This window comes from Centruroides vittatus, unplaced genomic scaffold (assembly GCF_030686945.1).
Source record: "Centruroides vittatus isolate TY-2023 unplaced genomic scaffold, ASM3068694v2 contig_318, whole genome shotgun sequence".
Lineage (NCBI taxonomy): Eukaryota > Metazoa > Arthropoda > Arachnida > Scorpiones > Buthidae > Centruroides > Centruroides vittatus.
In genome coordinates, this window is record NW_027122045.1 from 1,011,389 (window position 1) to 1,032,011 (window position 20,623).

At 29.0% G+C, this 20,623-nt stretch overlaps 1 protein-coding gene across 1 annotated transcript; it reads left to right on the forward strand.

The window, feature by feature from the left end:
- Positions 1 to 4,035: 4,035 nt before the first annotated feature.
- On the forward strand, positions 4,036 to 17,432 carry LOC136973482 (nose resistant to fluoxetine protein 6-like). The gene is made up of 10 exons (XM_067268213.1): positions 4,036 to 4,045; positions 6,075 to 6,168; positions 7,236 to 7,319; positions 7,389 to 7,551; positions 7,624 to 7,703; positions 9,006 to 9,125; positions 9,477 to 9,600; positions 11,645 to 11,831; positions 14,287 to 14,429; positions 17,090 to 17,432. Exons 1-10 carry the CDS (start codon positions 4,036 to 4,038, stop codon positions 17,258 to 17,260), a joined length of 1,176 nt encoding a protein of 391 aa, XP_067124314.1. The 3' UTR covers positions 17,261 to 17,432.
- Positions 17,433 to 20,623: the final 3,191 nt, after the last annotated feature.

Consider the following 20,623-nt stretch of genomic DNA (forward strand, 5'->3'; position numbering starts at 1 on the left):
ATCAGCACAGTGACCGAATGGTTAGGAGTTATTTTGAGTAAAGTTGAAATTTGGTACACAGTTAGGGTACGTCACGAGAACGCAAACTAAGAAGGGATTTTTCAAAATTCCTCTTCACGGAGGAGAGGGAGAGGATTAAGACTTAACACTTCCATCAACAATGGAAGTGTTAGGTAACAATGGAATTGTTAAGAGAAAGCGAAGTGCAAGACGCAGATGCAGTTGTTTTTCGTTTTTGCGGGAAATCGAACATATTTTTAGACCCATCAAAAATTCTCTAATTAGTCTGGAAACAGGGGGACCATTTTCTGCATTCTGTGAAAACGGGTAAGGTTTACTATTACGCAAACATCTTAATCTTCGCTATCGTTACTTTTGCTCGAGCAACGCCAGGCCTACCTGCTAGTTTATTATATTTTCCTACATTTTTTATAAACATATTTTTTCCTCAATTTTTTCCATCCTGCTAATTTCTCTTAAAATTCAGAAGAAAACATCACTAAGTTGGCATCAATTGCTATGGATATAGGCCTACACTGTTTTGCCAGTGACATTTATTTTAGATCGTGTTTACAGAAGTAACTTCGAACGTTTGTAATTCAAAGTCGATTAGGGAGTAGAGTACACATTTTCCAAAGAAAAGAAAAAAAAACAATGATATGTATTGTAAAACCATTAGTTCAATATGTTTCATCCATTGTATCTGAAGATTAAGATGGATCAGTGAAACGATTTGATATTGTTATATATAGCTGTAATATTTCATTATTCTGTTAGCTAGTGTCCTTTACAATTTACATACAAGATTTCAAAATCCTTCATAAGTATAAAAACGATTTTTACTAACGAAAATATTCAGTTTGAGTTTTTAACGGCATTCTTAATTCCTATTATTTGCATCATTTAAAAAAGCATAAATCGAAGGAATTGATAAACACTGCTTCCTAATCAAGCATGTATGCGGCGCCCTCTACTGGACTCTAAATGGAAAACTGCTGGTATACATAGCCTAATGAAGGATATCAGGAAATTAAAATAGAAACAATTCAATTTTTTTTATAAAAGTAAAATAGTATTGTTCAGAAAAACATGAAAATTAATTACAATTCTTGCATTTTCAGAAACCAGGTACTATATCTCAATGGCTAAGCCAATTGAACAAGCTGCGTTTAGACGTTTGTATTCCAGATTCCTGTAGTGAAAATGACTTGGAAAATATTGGGAAATGGCGTAAGTTCTTTACAGTAAAATGTTCAAAACACTTAAATACTTTTTCTAGACAAAATGCTTACAAACATTTGTAAAAAAATTTACTATAATTTCATAATTCAAAGATTTCTTTATTATAACATTATCATACCATAAATTATTACCCGATAATTACCGTAATATATTTTACAATTATTTTCAATATTGTAATCTCTGCTGTTTTTTAAGTAATAAGAAATTTCATAAAAATTGAAGTTGAATTCTGTAAAACGAAAGAAGAGAAGAAAGAATTTTCAATATCTCAAAAAGTTTGTTTGTAAGTTATTATTTTGTATTAACTTTTTATTTATTGGCCTGTAATTTAAAGAAATTGTAAAACTATAAATACCCACTGGCATCCATCCAGCCGTCTGACTCTCAATCCTTAATTTCCAGAAGGGAGTTACGTAGGTAAATACCGATAAAGGCTGTTAAAACCATATGGGAACACGGCTCCGATTAATTATATAAGAACTTCCGATGCAAACCGGAAGTAATGAAATCTTTCTACCTGAAAAGTGTTAGATAGATGACTGGCACGACTCTTCTATTTAAAAAAAAAGTATGGTGTACAGGGGCAAAACACTACTAATTTGAAGCGAAAAGCATATATTTTATATTAAACAAATTAAAAATGTGGTTAACAATTGCAGTCAAGCGTTGTGATGATGTCACAATAAATAGTAAAACGTTATGTAATTTCACTTAAGAGAGCAACATTTTATCTAAGCCAGGGCACCACAAACAAGGAAGTAAAACCAGTTAAACCATATCGTTGATATTTCAAAGTTCGTGCAATGAACGTTAAAATCGTAAAGCAGGTCATAGTGTATTACCATTATTTAGAATCATTTGCCATTTATTATTATTACAGTATTATTATGGCACATTAAAGAAACTGAAAAATATTAGAAAAATTGAATCATAAGTCAGTTATGGAATTTTTAAATTAGCAGTGTTTTAAATCTGGTTCAGTTATAATTTTGAAAGTTAAAAATTTGCATTTATATTTATATTTATTAGGAATGTTCGATTTTAGAAAGTTGTAAAAACAAATTTTTTAATGATTTACAAAAATAAAAATTATTTAAACTTTAAAATATACACGGTATGATCAAAAATTTTCAGGAATTTGCACACAACAAATGGCAGAAAACAGAATAGTATTTTAATAGTTTTTCAGTGTAAAGTTCCTTTTACAATTATACAAAGTTTCTATATTATTTTACTTCGGAAAACAAGCAGAAAAATCGTTTTTACGCAGGATTTTCAAAACTTTTCATTTGATAATGTGAAAAGGTAAAACAAATTATCATTAATTTTGATAAAAGTAAAATGAGTTTGAAACCAAATCTATAGACCAAGTTTATTGAGAAAGTATAGAAGTGTTACTTTAGCCGGAAAAAAAACTAAACGGAACATTGTTCGTAAGCGAACATTATCGTGATGGAAAAACCAATGGAAGGGTTATCACTTTCCCAGAATTTTTCTCACAGTTCTCACAATCTTTACAGAATAAACAGATATGTTTTCTTCTTAATTTTCAGTATTTCTGGCAGAAATTTATCAAAGACCTTAATTGTCAAAACACGATAATAGTCTTGGATTTTCTGCCTTATTTCCCTTATGGATTGTCTGCTATGTCGAGCACTTATTTGAATGGTATTTGTTTCGGGATCGCCTGTAGAAGATTCAAATCTCATTGCTGGTTTTACGTTACTTGTCCACATCGTCTCTTTTTCAGTCATCTGGAGCCTGTTTCGCGAATGCGTTGCAAAACAGGCTCCAGATTTCGCTACTGGACCAATATCTCAAAAAAAAAAAAAAAAAATGCCGGCTCTTTTTAAGCCAAACTCTTTATGAATGATTGAGTCAGACAGCATGTGTGACAGGCTGATTTCTTCAACTTTTCAGATGATTATCCTATGAGTTTTGGATATCAAATTCTTAATTTTTTCAACACTTTCGTGTTGCCTCATCGTTTTTGACAAGATCTTCAGTCAAGATAATTAAGCTAAAGTACGACGGGTATAAAGTCGGTTTTGACTGCGGTCGTTTTTAAACCTTTCGTACTGTTTAGACTCTGTCGTTATTTTTATTGAAGCTTTATCAAAAGCGTTTTGTGTCATCGATAAACTTTAACCGGAAGATTTCTTAGGTTAAATCATAAATTCGTGTACATATTTAATCGAAAATCGTCAAAACGCTGTATTACGTATGCTTTAAATTTACATGACATATGTAAATTTCCAGTAAACCATACTTTGAAAACATCAGTAATCGTTGTTAAGCGTTCGGTATCAAGCCTTTAAAACCAACTCAAACAGTTTAATTAATTTTTTAAAATATTATTTCAGTTCAGGAATACTTGATAATACGTTTTATTTTATATTTAATATATAAATACTGCTTTTACATCTCTCATTAAATTTAAATCATTTAAATGGTAAAAATGATTTAAGAAAATTAGAATGAAAATGAATATTAACGACTATTTTCACTTTATAGGTACTTAATATTTCCTAATATAATTACTTTAATTATCATTCTATATATGACTACAACCCATTAATTATTTAGAAGTAATTAGTCCTTTTACATTTTCTATACTTTAACTGTTATTGGAAAATAATATCTTATTTTTTAGATAAATGTACAAAAATTAAACTAAACTCTTCACAAGAAATTTATTTTTATTTTAGAACAGTGTTTAGCACTTTAGCGATTTGCGTAATTATAGCTACGACCGTTGATACTTTGCTGAAGTCACAAATAGTTAACAAGAAAATGGTAAATGGTAAGTGAGTTGCTATATTTTGTCAAGAAATATATAGAAGTTTATTTTTTAAGCTTACTAAACAAATAATTTATATACTTTTCATTATTATTTAATAATTTAACAATTCAAATTTATAGGAAAAATATCTGACATTGTCGTTTCGATATCCGCACTCACCACTGTAAGTAAACTGTTTTCCAGCACCATTTACGAGAAGACAAAAGCGCTAAGTGGAATCAAAGTTTTAGTACTACACTGTATTATGTTTGGTCACGTCATAACATCTTTCGAAATAATACCGACTGTTTCGGGTAATTATGTTTTTTTATAGGCAAAACGTTATTATTTTTCTAACTTCCGAAATGAAAATTCACTAAAGAAGTGTCTTGCCAATATCAAAATTATATTTTATGGTATTATTCTCTTAACGTTGTCTATAAACAGACTTCAGTTTATTATTAGAAGTTAATAGGATTGACAATTTAATGATACATGTATTATTAACTTTACTAAGTAGTCTACTAGTAGCAGCGTGGTTTAGTGAAATTACTGGTCCAGTGTTCAGTGGTTCTATCTACTCAGCCACGTGGGTTTTTCTGGGTTTCCACCTTTATAACACTTAACCTCTTGGTGCGGACTTTTTTTAGAACCTTATATTAAAAGCAATAAAAAATATTTAAAACTGAAAAAAAAACGAAAGAAATGTGTTAATTTTGAAGAAAAAGCTTCAAAGTACAATTTCCTTTTTCTCGCCTTAGCGCGAAACTTGACACCTATGAGTCATTGTTTACACAGCTGGATGACCTTGAGAACAGCTGGTGTCGTGTTTCGCGGAACATTCTCATGAAACTCTCGGGAGGAGAAGGGTAAAAAGTAGAGTGAATACTAGATGGCGGTATATTTCGAAACTTTTTTTTAAATTACGATTTTAATTGAAATTTCCGACTCCTCCGATCTAATTAAACGTAATTATAAAAAAATCTATTAATTAAAAAAATTAAAAAACTATTGGATGTTGTTTTTGACATCAGAAAAAGCTTTAAATAACTTTACCGAAGAAAAATCGGCACGCTAGAACTTTAGAAAGATGAATGAAGTTCCATAAAAAAATCCCATAAAAAACAATTAAGCGTTAATCGCGCGTCATTAAAGGTTAATTAAAATCGCAATAAAATTTTTTCGCGCGGGTAAAAATTTTTCAAAAAATTTTAAGACAGAAAACATTTGAAAAATCAAAAAAAAAAAAAATTTTCGGGGCCCAAAGTACCGTTTGTTTTGTAACGCTTCGTAACTTGCCCGAGTTCACTCGGGTCCGGGCGTTAATTAACCTTTTGCAGATCATCTACGTGTCTCATTATTGTACACACACATAAACAAAACAAAACAAATCTTTACCCATTGAAAGAGTTGCTACGTAATGTCTCAACAAATGTCACAATATATTTGCTAAATTCGATAGTTTCAAGTTGCCTATTTATAAAAACATTTCGATCATTAATTGAATAAATTATTGCTAGACAAAATTGTTGTAATACAACTTCTTTATTAGTGAAGAATTTCCGTAATTTCATTATACTAAGTTCATTTGAGTTTTGAGAATTAATGACACAAATTTCCAACTATAAACATCGGCATTTCTGAAATCTCTTATCTTCAGATGCTGATTATTAAGATGCCACTCATTTTGAATGATAAATAAATCTTACTACTGCAGATAATTATAATTGATAATTCGATAGTATTTAGCTGAGAGGGATATTTTCGAATAGCAGCATGCAGTATTAGAAATGGATTTATTATTTATTTATTTTCTTTATCCTTAATGTTGTTTAGCTTCAAAATTAAAAAAGTATCGAATTATTAATTTTATATATTCTTTCATGTATTATCAATCTTCAACTTTTACTTTGTGGTTGTTCATATGTAATTTCATTTAGTTAACATTGTTAATCATATTGAGGTTTCATGTGTCCTGTATAGTGTTAAAATATAAACTTAACGTCAATAAATAAATAATTTTTAAATATTATTTTAAATTTTATTGCAGAAAAACATTTGAATTTATTAGGACTGTGGAACCAAATACCAATAGAAATTGCATCCAATTCATTTGTATTCACTGAAAGTTTTTTCTTAATTAGGTAAGATACAAGCAGACGTGATTAATTCTAAAAAAAGAAGATAATTTTGCCAATTTAAATATATGCAATTTTATTAAAATTTTAACAGTTGTGCTTAGCTTTATGTCTGAAATAATATAGAAGCTGACCGTAATCATAGTATTCATATTAAACGCTCGGTAATGAAGTATTTCGCATTTGATAAAATAGTTGCAGGAACAAATAAGTTTAAACATACAAAATTTCAGAAAATTTCAGTAATATAAATTTATCAAATGCATTTATTATTATTTACTTGTGTTGTTGCTATAAGAAAAATTTTAAAGTTTTTTAAATAGATAGGAAAGAGTTCCTCAAATGAAAATTTGACTTCGCCATGGAATTGTTCATTTTTTCAATTGTGTGCGAAAAGACAGTGTTAAAAGAAACATTTCTGTATTTCTATTTTAAGAATGTTTTTAAATTTCATGTGTTTAAATATTTAGCAACTTTAATTCCATTAAATTTGGTACATTAGAAGTCGTGTGAAGAAAAGCACAAATCGAAAAAATAACACTATAGCACTACAACCGACTATTTTCGCAAAACGATCATTCAATAGAGATTCACTCAACACGGTTTTTATTCCAAGATCCAAACCATCACATACAATTAATTAAAATCAGCATTTTATAGTTTATGGATTGACAAAATTGTAGACTTATAAATTTCGTCTGTCGTCTGGCTGGCTGTAAATATGTTCTCCCTTAATTCCGAGAACGAAGTTAGATAATTGAAAGCCGAGACCAAACATAGAAAAATTAGAAATGAGAAGTCTTGAATCAACTATGTACTGAAATGTCACCCTACTGAAATTGGTTTCATTTTAACAGCTAATTATCTCTGTAGAAAGCGTTCAATAATGATTTTTTAATTATAAACACCTATCTTTACTGTTTTGTAACAATTTATGTTCGTGCAAATACAATGACGTAATATAAATATTTCTAAGTGTAGTAGTAAATTTCGGAGTAAATTTAAAGTATGATGTTATCAATTTTTATATATTAAAATAGCTCATAAAGTGATCTCTTTTAATTTTTTTTTAGTGGATTACTAACATTTTATACAGGAAAACAAAAAGCAAATTCAAAAATGCAATACGTGCAATTAATGATAAACAGAGTTATCAGGTAAAGTAAATTAAATCACTCTTTCATAAAAAATACTTTAAGTAATGTAACATTCAGAACATTTTTCAGGTTAACTCTACCAGTTCTTTGTGTTCTGGCCACGGTGATTATTTTACCTCTTTTGAGCGATGGTCCACATTGGGAAGCGGTTAAACGAGAAGCTAAATTTGCAGAACGACATTGGTGGAAATTTGCAATTCATATTCAGACTTACATGAATTATCCATATAACGTAATTGTTTCAATTTTCATTTGAATAAGAAGTTTTTTTATATTTTTAATCTATATATTTTTGAAATTGTAGAGTTTGACTCATCTATGGTTTATGAGTGATTTGATGCAATTGACTATTATTACAGCACCATTGTTATTCGTGTGTGACAGGTAAAGAGATATATCACTTATACAATTATTTAGTGATATTATTAAATATTTAATCAAGCGGTAATTACCAAAATTATTTGCAAAATAATTAAAATTAGAAATGACTTCGTTTATTTCAATTTATCTTGTGTGCAGTTGCTACTAACTAATTAGCATCGAGTATAAAGGTTAAAGTTAGGAGTAGTGATTAGAATATTACAATGGCGGAAGAGACCACATCACATAATAATTTGATTTGAAGTACTATAATGCAATAAAAATTACGCGACACTATTTTTTAGTTTCGAATTCACTTATTCGTTGGGGTCTGTGCACATGAGTACTTCACGTGAGATGTACTCGAATACCTAACCGAATTTTTCGGATAAAGCAGAACGTTTTGCGATGAAATTGTTATTAATTCTTGCATTCAAATACTTTAATTTCAGCAGTTTCAGTCACAAATAATTTATATTAAGTCTAGAAATAGTCTTTTGGCTTCTGTAAAAATAATTTTACTGAAAAAATGACAAAATTGTATGACAATTATATGGTATATTTTAAAAATGTAGAACTAAAGGAAAAATTGTAAGTTGCGAAAACCTATTTAAAATGAGAAACTGCCACAACGAAAAAGTATTCATTGTTGTTCTACTTCGGTTTACACGTGTTTTAATGAATAACTATTTTATTTGTTGACGATCGTTTGAACATTTACAAGAAAACAGTTTAAGGGTATTCAGTTTTATTCATAAATGCTGCGAAAAATATAAGGCAACTATAGTATTTGTTTATTATATATTTTGTCAACGTGGACATTAATTATTAATAAGACAATTATACTGGTTTTAAGCTTTTACGCAAGAATTGAGGAAAAAGTTCTTAAAGAAAACAGACTCTTCCATTATTAAGCTACCTGCAGCTTAATGAAGAAAGCTTTATTTATTAAGCAAATCGCTTAATAAATAAAGAGTTATCTGCGTTGACAAAATATATAATAAAGAAATAAAGGACAGTATGGCAATAATAATTATATTATTTCTTTCTTGTATAGCTGGCCATAGTACTGTTCCAGTATATCTCGTTTTAGAAATACTATATCTAATACAGTTCGTCTTTTTGGAAGTTGACAATTTCTTCTTTCAAAGATAATATTAATTATTTTGTACATTTCTGCTTAATATATCTCTAAGAAATTCGCAATTATGTCGAACTTTTTAGCTGAGCTGCTTTTTTCATACTAACAAACTATAGATAAATTTGAAATATTTTATTAAATTCTTATTATTTTACTGATAACATTCATATATTTTTTACTTTCAGATGGCCGAAACATGGTTTATTTCTAATATTTATTTTAGTTATTGTTGGCATTGCCTCTCACGTCACTAACATGGTGATGGCAGACATCTTCATTTTTTTTGGACACTCTTTTGACAAGGAGTATGTTTTATTGGTTCTTATCACTTAAAATAAACGAATTTTATATTTTCATTTACGTACATAAATCTTATTTATTGTAGAAATACGCGGCAATTTGATAAATCTACTTAAATCTCGTGTATATTTTGATGTATGCGTCACTCATCTATATAAAAGTTTGATGAAATATACATGTTGAATTTTTGCATGAAACAGGTTTATACAGAATATGTAATTATAACTCTTTTTCATGCGATAAATTATTTTTATTAGTCTGTTAAAATGTTTAAACAAAGATAATACTTTCTACATTATAATATAGTTATTATGCCATATGTAAAAAAGTAATAATTATATAAATTTTCTTTATAGAAAATTCGTTTCTCACCTACATAATAACCACTATAGACCGTATTACTCGCACCTCAGCTCCTATTGCACAGGTTTATTAATTGGAAGTATTCTGTCTAACAAAATAAAGTTGAAGATTAAAAAAGTAAGTCACTTTCTTATATTTTCTATTTAGGCTCACACGTATTGTAATATAAATGATATTATAATTAAATATTTATAATGGGAGTTAACGTCAACTACACAAAGTTCTCAGTCATAATATTGAAATTCAGAATATTTCTTTGAATTAAATAGATAATTTGAGAAGCCGCACTTTCGTTTTCCTTGATGTGTTTCTACTTCAATGTCAATGTATATATATATATATACATTATATACATCGAAGTAAAAACGCATCAATGAAATATATATCTTTTTTGAGTTCTACAATACATTTCAATTTTAATATTTAAAAAAACATTACCGTAAACCTAGTCTAAGAAGAGTGACACCTCGGAAACGAACAATATTTGCAGTTTTGCATCCAAGTTCCTGGATGGCAATTTAGCATTCTTAGGTTGTACCAATTTTGACTACTGGTGTTTGGCTTTAACAGTGGTTTACTTGGTGGTAATCGTCTGATCTTAGGCTTCGGAATAAGAACTCTCTTAGACCTACATACTGTGGTTTTCCCTGTTTTGTTGGTAGGTTTGTCAAGAATTTTATCAGTCGCCCACTACGTGATTGTCGGTGGAGTCAATATTGAAAAAAGTAATTTATGTGCTAAACTATTCTTTATTTTGTACGGTAGAGAGTCGAAAATCGGTATCAATTGGGGACTGGGGTGGTTCAGATTAGTCATTTGTTTCGATTACCAATTATGTACGAAAAAATATATTAACCTGTCCGATGTTCAAATTTTTTTCTGTTGCGTGTCGCTTCGTGTTGAATTTTCGTCGATTTTAAACCTAACGAAAATTTTTATAATAATAATCGAGGCTATCGTATCGTTAAAAATTATTTCTGCATTTTGTACAAACAAAATAAATATATTGAAGAATATAAAAACATGAAAATTATACTTTAGAAGTAAATCTAGTATCAAAAACGTTCGATTCAGCACGACACAGTCCGACTGAAGATCGTGCCGATTACCGGGGTTCCGATTAACGACTCTCTACTGTATTTATTATATTCCGTTGCTAACATTAATACTGTATTATATTATTTATTTTCATCACGTTATTCCGCCCAATCACGTTTCATGTGTTTTTTGATAGTGACGTAATAGTAAATAATTTTTTTCTTGTCGACATGTTTTCGGTATCACAAATCCTTTTATTCTTCTCAGTTCTTCTAAGGCTCGTATGTCCTGACAAGTATAACTGATACAGAATAAAGAATTTGGCAAGAAATGACCAAAGCAAAGGGTTTAAAATGGCAATTTAAAAATCTGTTTAGAAGATAAAACAGGCTAAAATATAAATAAAAACGTAAAGTCTGTACAGGGTGGTCGTTGGCCCGAAATGCTGAAATATAGTGGCATACAAATTTATGTGACAATAAAAGTGCTTTACAAAAAAATTTTGAAATTCACTACACACGGTATAACAAGTCGTAGTTGATAAGTACGTTCCAAGTAGACAAATAAATAATATATCAATTTTATATATTCGATACTTTTATTACACACAAGTTATTGGGCTACAATTAGAAAATATTGTAAAAATATAAATTACTGCTGTCGGTGTCCGTCTGCCTTTCTATACTTTCGAAAAGGCTGTTTGATAAATAAAACACGTGACTACCACTGGTAAACCAGCGGGCAAATCTCCCCGAATAACTATATAAGTTTTTCTCATTTCTACAAAACGTCAGATTATTTTAATTCAACAATATTATAGTCTTAAAAGGGGTAGGATAGATCATCAGAACCACTCTATTGCTAGCAGGAAAAGTATAATGTACAGGGGGAAGACACTGCTGATGTGGAACAGAAAGCGTATAATTTAAATTAAATAAATTAAAATTATGATTTAAAATTCATTCCGGAATTGTGAACATGTCACAATAAATAATTTACCGTATTAAACATAATATGTTTTCGACGGCTTTGTCAATTTTCAAAAATGAAGTAAACCACATGCAAACTAAAGACAATAAATTCGAAGAAATACATTAATTTATACAAAGTCTGTTTTTTTCAGATTTACCGTGTAATCTTCTGGATAATTTCGTTGTCTTTATTGATGTATTCTACTTTTGGATTGCACAAACAGATCACTGAAGTGTCTCCAAACAAATCTTATGTTTTTATTCACAAAGCTTTGTCGTCGTTTATATGGATAATTGGACTTTCTTGGACATGTGTAGCTTGTATAACTGGATATGGAGGTACGTTAATTGCATAGCTCTATATATGAAACTATTAAAATATAGTGAGAGTGTACATTTTGGATTTTAAATGATAAAGTAGAAAATATAGTTTTGAATTATTGTAGTTACAAGACAATCAAATACAACTGCGACAGTTTTGAAATGGATATTAAAAAAATATATATATCAGTTTTATAATAAGTTGTAAGGCAGCAATGTGTTAATTAAATTTACTATTAAAATTTATGAAAAGAAACAACAACTGTTCTCTTACAGATAAATTGTTAAAATAATGCTGTGATATAGGATAAGGCCATCAAGTTAATTTGAAATATAAAAAATCCATCAACGTGTTTCTTAACTGTCCCGCCAATCTTTAATAGTGCTATGATATTTTATATAATTTGTTAAATAAAATATAAATATAATATAAAATATAAAATATAAAAAATTGTTAACTTGTTATATGTTTTTCCGTTATAAAATAGCATAAAGCTTATGGCAAAAAGCTTAATTTTCAGAAAAGAAATACGTTTTACAAAGAATTGAAAAATCTAATATCGAGTAAAATCGTCATTAAGTCTACCCAACTGGAGATACAAATGACCCACTTGATTTTTAATAACCAAAATTTAATAGGATGAATTTCCGTAAGAAACCTCCCTGAAAAAATTTAGAAATCTCTGACAAAAAGCACATGAATTATTAAGCTCCAAATACAGGGGAAAAAATCGTGTCCCAAACACACAGTAATTTTCATATATATAAAAACCCGAATTGTTTTTGCATTTCTTGACGTCTCATGTTCTCGAGTACAAAAATGTAAAAATCTATTGTGATAGTTTTTTGACCGTTCTCCTTTTTGTTATATATAACAGCCGGGAAAGTAATATAGAAACCAAAGCATCAAACATAACGACAAAATATAATTCGAAATTCCACATTTTAATCTTAACTGTTCACCTTGAGTTTCACTTTCATTGTTTATTGTATACATTTTAAAAAAAGTTTTTTTTATATACAAAAATACACAAAACTACATTTTTGTTTTCTAAATTCAATTATTAAAATTGTTAAGAGAAAGAAATTGACTTAATATTTCTATATGCATAAGTTATTTATGTAATAATTTCGTACATTTGTAATTATTGCACTTTATTCAACAAAAAACACTACAATATTATAATAGTAAGTGAATAGTATTAACTTATTTTCGAAGCATAATATTTCTTTTATGCATGCCGATGTTGAACGAAATTCATGTACATTGTTTCGCTACATTCATTTAATTAAATTCAGTTTATTGCTAGAAATATTTTTTCATCTGTTATAAAATAGTGATTTAATGTTTTTTTCTGTCAATATTAATTTACCTTCATGATTACATTTTTATTGCAACAGAAAACTAGTATTGAACAAAGTGCAGTGATTATTAATAAAAACTAATGTATTTTAATAGCGCTTATATTACTAGAGAAATTTAATAATTGCTGTTTCCATATTTTTTATCCGTAAGGAAGTAACAGAAAAATATGTTATAAAATAACACACGTGAAATTCTTATTAAGCTCCCTCCATCCAAAAATTTAGTACTATTATCGGTCAATTTATCTAAAAAAATTTAATAATTTATATTTGACAAAACTATAATTATGTTCACTTTTCTTTTCTTTCGAAGACACAATGTAGTGACGTAAACTTAAACACTGGGCGAATTTTTCATCCTTTTTATTCGGTTGGAACGCTTTTTTATTACATAACGCGTTTCGGGCCGATGCCCCTCTTCAGCCAACTTCTAAATCCTGGTAAGAGCTTGTATACCGTTAAAAGCTGGTCCGTACCTCATTCGGTAGTTTAGACGGATGTAATAGTCCAAGGGTACGAATCTTTTATCCTTTGTTGGTATTTGTTGTCTTGGTATTGGGCCATGTTCTTCTCTTAGGTGATGATATTCGCCGTTTCAATAATAATATTTTAGTTCTATCTTGAGGAAACCGTGTTTTGTATTATTGAAACGGCGAATATCATCACTTAAGAGAAGAACATGGCCCAATACCAAGACAACAAATACCAACAAAAGGATAAAAGATTCGTACCCTTGGACTATTACATCCGTCTAAACTACCGAATGAGGTACGGACCAGCTTTTAACGGTATACAAGCTCTTACCAGGATTTAGAAGTTGGCTGAAGAGGGGCATCGGCCCGAAACGCGTTATGTAATAAAAAAGCGTTCCAACCGAATAAAAAGGATGAAAAATTCGCCCAGTGTTTAAGTTTACGTCACTACATTGTGTCTTCGAAAGAAATTAGATAAAGAAATTTAATAATTGGATAATTTATATTTGACAACACTATAATTATGTTCACATTTAATGCGTAACACATTGTTATTTTTACAGTATATAAACGTGTAGAACGTTACTATTGTCTGATACATATTTTAAGTTTTCGAATTTATTTTTCATTTTTAGGTATTGTTAACAGATTCCTGTCCATGAAAGTCTTTACCATTTTAGATCGTTTGAATGTATGGATTTACGTGCTTCATCCTCTAATTATACTTTATATTTACGCTCAGCTCAGGAAAGCTACAATGTTCACTGAACTAAATCTGGTAATTTTATATTATTTTTAAATAGAAGTAATAATTCATGAATTTTCCTATAAAATAATACATACATAGATACATGTTGTATTCTATCGTGTTCATTTATATATTTTTGAATTACATCAGTAAAATTTTTAGACTTAAGATTATTTATCCTGTTATGCAAAGATTCTAAGTAGTATAAGAAACAGGGCTGTGGAGTCAGAGTCTGTGCCACAGAGTTTTAGTCGGGGTCAGAGTCGAAATCGTCAAAAATCCGCTAACTCCGACTCCTTTTTACTTTCCCAACTTGTTATGTTTATAAAGCGATAAAGCATTTGAATGTTGTCAAATTTTACCCTCTGAATTTTTTGCAAATCTACACGTTTGGAGACCTACCGAACCCAAAGAAATGTCAATAAAGGAGAAAAATTCGTGTGTATTCTCTGTTCTCAGATGTTTGTTTGATATCTCATAACAGAAAATAAAGAGAGATTTTTTATATCTCAGAATGGGTAAAGTTTAAGAAACAAAATTTGGCATGGTACCTTGTGTATAAAGAGACATTAATGCTATTAAATTTTCGTTTCTAATTAAATTTCGACAGGGTTGAGACATAGAAGAGGTAATGAGTCATATCTCCAGTGTGTTCGGACTTAATAAATATTTTACTTGTTACTAGCGTTCATTTTTTTTATGAAACTTATATCTACTCTGAAGATTAAGCTTGAGTTCAATTACGAGCACAGACAGAAGAGAAAATCTTACAAAGTTTTAATATGATTTTTACTATGCACTCGAAAAAGTGAATCACATTGACGCTTCTTCAAATTGAGATGATAAAACGGCGATACGGCAATATCTAGACATTTTCCATGATACAGCACTGACTGTCACAGCATTGCCACCAATCCAAGTTTCAGTACAGCGTTTATTGGAGAAGCGTTACAAGACATTTCGTGACGTTATGAGTTCAAAAATGTAAATTTAGAAGGTCATTTTTTACCAATTGCTGCACATTCCCTTTGTTATATATAACAATTTTAAAACTAAAAATTATCGAATACATATTTAGATATTGACTATGTTATTACCTAGAGGAATCATAGCTTTGAAATAAAAAGTTTCTACGTTCTATCTTTATTAAAACTATACTTATTGAAACTTTTATTCTGAGGTCACGTAACGATATTAGAATTTCCGGGCCTATTTTGCTTACAAATTTGCCGGAGTCGAAGTCGGTAGATTTTTACAAAACTCCACAGCCAAGAATTAAGAACAAAAAATACTGATAAAAAATTAACTATAATTATACTAGTTAATAACGTAATTCTAATGCTGTTTTTTAAACTGTTAATTTAATAGGCTTAAATATAACAATAGAAAAGCTTTCATAAATATCCAACTTGGTCTTTGTGAGAGAATGTTGTGTATGCCGAATAATTAAAGTCATGATTAGCGAAAATATCTTATATATAATTTGAATTTAGAAGTGATATACTTCAATATATACATCAAGATTATTAATTACTTTTTGCAACAAACAAGAAATAACGGCATTTAAACAAGCAAGCGACAGTTAAGAATTGTTACAAAATTGCTAATACAGTAGACAGGCTCATGAATTTAAGTGACTCGTACAACACGGAATTTATATAACAAGGAATGTATTTACCGTGTTATAGGGGGTCAACTGTACTTTGGAAAATAATATAAAATGGCATTGATTAAACTATAAATGTTTGTCTATACTAATGTTCATAATGATTTTATAGATAAGGAATTTACAATTAAGCTTAAGCTTTCAACCAAATAAAAGATGAATATGATTTATTGAATTTACGTAATGAAGTGATTTTTTCATTTAAATAAAAAAATACAATTGGTTTTCGACTAAGGATAATACAGGACTAAGTGATAAAAAAGTAATTATGATAATAAATAAAGCAAAATCAAAATCTTTTCTCATTAAATTGTTATAAACTTGGAAAAAAATGGCAATGATTATTTTTAAATCATATGCGTAAGTGATAATATTAATCAATATTAAATAAACTAAATTATTCTTGGTACCATAAAGTAAATCTCACTACATGCAAATAAATATAGATTATAGTTAATATCTTCGCATAATTTATATTGATGTTATTGGGCTGAAATTTGAATAAAAATAGTACATCTATAAACTGCTGACTATCGTCCATCTGCCCGTCACTTTATTTCAATAAAAATCTTTTTCTCTGGTGGGTGTTAGACAGATGATTAGCATGACTCTATTGTTAAAAGAAAAGGACAGCAGCAAGCCACTACTAATTTAAAGTGGAGAATATACATTTTAAATTATATAAAGTAAAAATATAATTAAAAAATTTCAACCCGGAATTGTGTCAATTTTACAATGAATATGTAATCGGTCAAGTGAAACACGCAATTAATAAATTCTGGGATTAAAAATAAAAATAAAAAATAAAAATTGCTAAATAAAATTTAAAATCTAATTTTAAGTAAATAAGTGTCCAGTGACTTAAGATTTATTGGATAAACAATGGTTAAATTAAAATTATATTTTTCTACAAATTATATATTAAGTACAGCAAATAGTTCAGAGAAAAAAACAATTCGAGTCGTTAACCATTTTCGATAAATTCAAACTTTATTTGTATTGTTAACATTATTCTTTATTTCAGTGGATGCTGTTCACATTGGTGCTGTTCCTTTCGCTAATTGTATCTTTTTTCTATTACATCTTTATCCAAGCTCCTCTCGACTTTCTGGCCCTCAAGTTGTTATGCTCAAGTTCAAAGAAGAAAGAATCAGTCGAAAATTGTCAATTGAAAACCATAAGTATGCGGCTTTAATTCGGTCGATATAAACATATTATGAAAACAGGTTATTAGTTTTATTGAAATGTGTTTAACCGATGTTTTAAGTACTTATTTTATGTAAAGAAATTTAACACACATTAAAATGTATTTACATGTTATAGCATTGTAATGATCATGAATATTTAGAAATTTTCGTTTTGCCTAACGAGAATGAAACATTGTAGGAGTATATATTTTGTATACAAACTTTCAAAGTATTTCAGAGTTAATAAAAATAAATTACTTAAATGCATTTAAGTTTCGATTTCTTTTAAGATATATTTAAAATAATATAAATTACGAGTGAGTGTATATTTCATACTATTTTGAAATTTTAAAAATTCATTTGAATATTACTGTGAGTGAATTTACAACAAAACTGGTGTAAAATTGACTATATTGCATATACGATAATTTTGAAGAATTAGTTCTGTTTTAGAAAGATTGAATAATTTTCGTTATTTTTCTTACTGATGATTTTTTCTTTTTTACTGGTAGTATTGACGGTAATGGCGGAAGTTGATATTACCCATATACATTACAACATGAGAAGGCACAAGTATACTTTCGGTCAAATTACTGCTTACCACCCTTACTAAGCATAGTTAGTTGCTTTGATGCTATAAATTATTCTAATTTGAGAATAACACAGTAACATTTTTCAAAAATCACTTATGGCTTAGAATGAAAGTTTTCTACTTCTAACATGTAGATACCATTTGTATTAATTTTCAGACTTTTTATGCATGACTTACTCCGTCATACAAGAAGATCGTCGAGGAAAAATTTTGCCTTCATTTTCAGAAGTGAACCAATCCTGATATATGTCTGAATTTTGATTGACCGTTGGCTAGGCTTTACTTCTCCCTAAAACATATCCACATAATCTGACGAATCAGTCAAAATATCCCAAATTTTGCTGTTGAATAAACAATTTTAAGCATCTAAGATTTTAAACGTTTTTAACGGACTGGTCTCTATTGGTCCGGGGCAAACCCATAAATCATTCCTAAAATTTAATTACATTTAAAATATCTTCATGTCGGAGATGTATCAAAACTTTACATTTCCTAATGTGCTCTGTTATAAGCTATAATTTATATTTCGTTTTGCTGTTTTCGTACTGGCTTGGTTTACTTGCTTATTAATGTTGATAGTTTTAGTGCCTTATGTGTCAATGGAAAATTTGTTTCTCTTGTAAACAAGCAGATAAAGGTTTTTCATTGATACGCATGTATTTTAAAGGTCAAAAGAAGGTTTAATAGAACACTGTTATATAACATATAAAAAATATTTCAGTATTGCCTTTATTTCTTTTACCTCTTTGAATAAAAAGTTAAAATTAATTCTATTGACTAAAACGTTCAATAGATGGCATGAGAATAAGGTGGGAATATCTTGTCCTCAAAATCGTCCACTCGTAAAATTTCGATTTGCTATTACTTTAAAAGATGGGCAAATATAGGCAAATGAAAGACAAATGAACGACATAACTTACCGTGGGAAAAAAGTACTTATGAGAAAGCGATCTCATACGCACTTTTTTCCCAAGTAGTACGTATGAATTTATGTAATAAAGTAATTTTTTCATTTAAATAAAGAAATACAATTGGTTTTCGACTAAGGATAATACAAGACTAAGTGATAACATTCACGAATGTTTTTTAGGTTAACTTCCTCAGTTCTTTCTATTCTGGTCACGATAATCATTTTACCTCTTCTGAGCGATGGTCCACATAGGGAAATGGTTAAACGTGAAGCTGAATTTGCAGAACGACATTAGTGGGAATTTGCAATTCATATTCAGACTTATATCAATTATCCATATAACGTAATCGTTCCAATTTTCATTTGAATAAAATTTTTTTAAATATTTTTAATCTATATATTTTTTTTTAAATTGTAGACTTTGACTCATTTGTAGTTTATGAATGATTTGATGCAATTGACGATTATTACAGCACCATTGTTATTCGTGTGTGACAGGTAAACAGATAAATTACTTATACGGTTATTGAGTGATATTATTAAATATTTAATCAAACAGTAATTTCAAAAATTATTTGCAAAATAATTAAAATTAGAAACGACTTCGTTTATTTCAATTTATCTTGTGCACTTGCTACTAACTAATTAGCATCGAGTATACAACAAGAAATTAAGTAAGATTATTGGTACTGAAAGATTAAAGTTATGAGTAGTGATTAGAGTATTATAATGGCAGGAGAAACTACATCACATAATACTTTGATCTGTTTATTACTATAATGCGATTAAAATTACCCAACACTAGTTTTTAATTTGGAATTGGCTTATTCATTGGCGTGTGTGCACAGGAGTACTTCACGTGAAATGTACTCGAATACATAGCTCAATGTTTCGGATAAAGCATACTGTTTTGCAATAAAATTGTTATCAATTTTTGATTTCAAATACTCTAATTTCATCACTTTCATTCATCAATAATTTGGATTAAGTCTAGTAATAGTCTTTTTGCTTGTTTAAAAATGGTTTTACTGAAAAATGACGAAACTGTATGACAATTATATGGTATATATTTAAAAAATGTAAAAAAAACGGAAAAATTGTAAGTTGCGAAAACCTATTTGAAATGGAAAACTGCCAAAACGAAAAAGTATTCAGTACTGTTATACTTCGGTTTATACGTGTTTTAATGAATAACTAATTTACTTGTTGACGGTCATTTGAACACTTACAAGAAAACAATTTAGGGTTATTTAGTTTTATTCATAAATGCTGAAAAAATATAAGGCAACTATACTATTTGTTTTTTGTATAGCTGGCAAGAGTACTGTTCCACTATACGGAGGTACCTCGGTATACGTATGCTTTAGAATACGTTCAATTCGAAATACGTCTTGTTTGGACGAAACAAATTTTGCTTGGTATACGACTTAATTCAATTATACGCGGCATCTATGAACAAGTAGCTCTATCGGTGTATTAGACTAGACTAGACGTTCGTGGTGCCACGGTCTATAACTTTGTTAAATTTCTTCTGATATTAATTTGTAACTAAACCTTTATTATTTTTAATAATCATGAATTGCGAAAAGGCAAATGAAAAGCAACAGAAAACTAAAAAAAATGACTAGAATCACAATGAAACAGAAAAAAGGGATTGTTGAGAAATATGAAGGTGGCATGCGTGCTCGAGATTTTAACTGTTGCATACCGTATTCCGAGAACGACGATATCGACAATCGTGAAAATAAAGGCATTATTAAATCTGCTAACGTTGCGAAAGGAGTTAAATCAATTTTTAAACAGAGATTGGAGACATCAGATTATATTGAGAAATTGCTTTTGCTTTGGATAACTGAAAAACAATGTGCT

What these genes read in the sequence shown, in the direction of transcription:
- LOC136973482 (XM_067268213.1), top strand. An exon ending in ATGATAAACAGAGTTATCAG is followed by an intron (nt 7,320 to 7,388) that starts GTAAAGTAAATT and finishes AACATTTTTCAG; the next exon opens with GTTAACTCTACCAGTTCTTT. An exon ending in TTGTATAACTGGATATGGAG is followed by an intron (nt 11,832 to 14,286) that starts GTACGTTAATTG and finishes TTTCATTTTTAG; the next exon opens with GTATTGTTAACAGATTCCTG.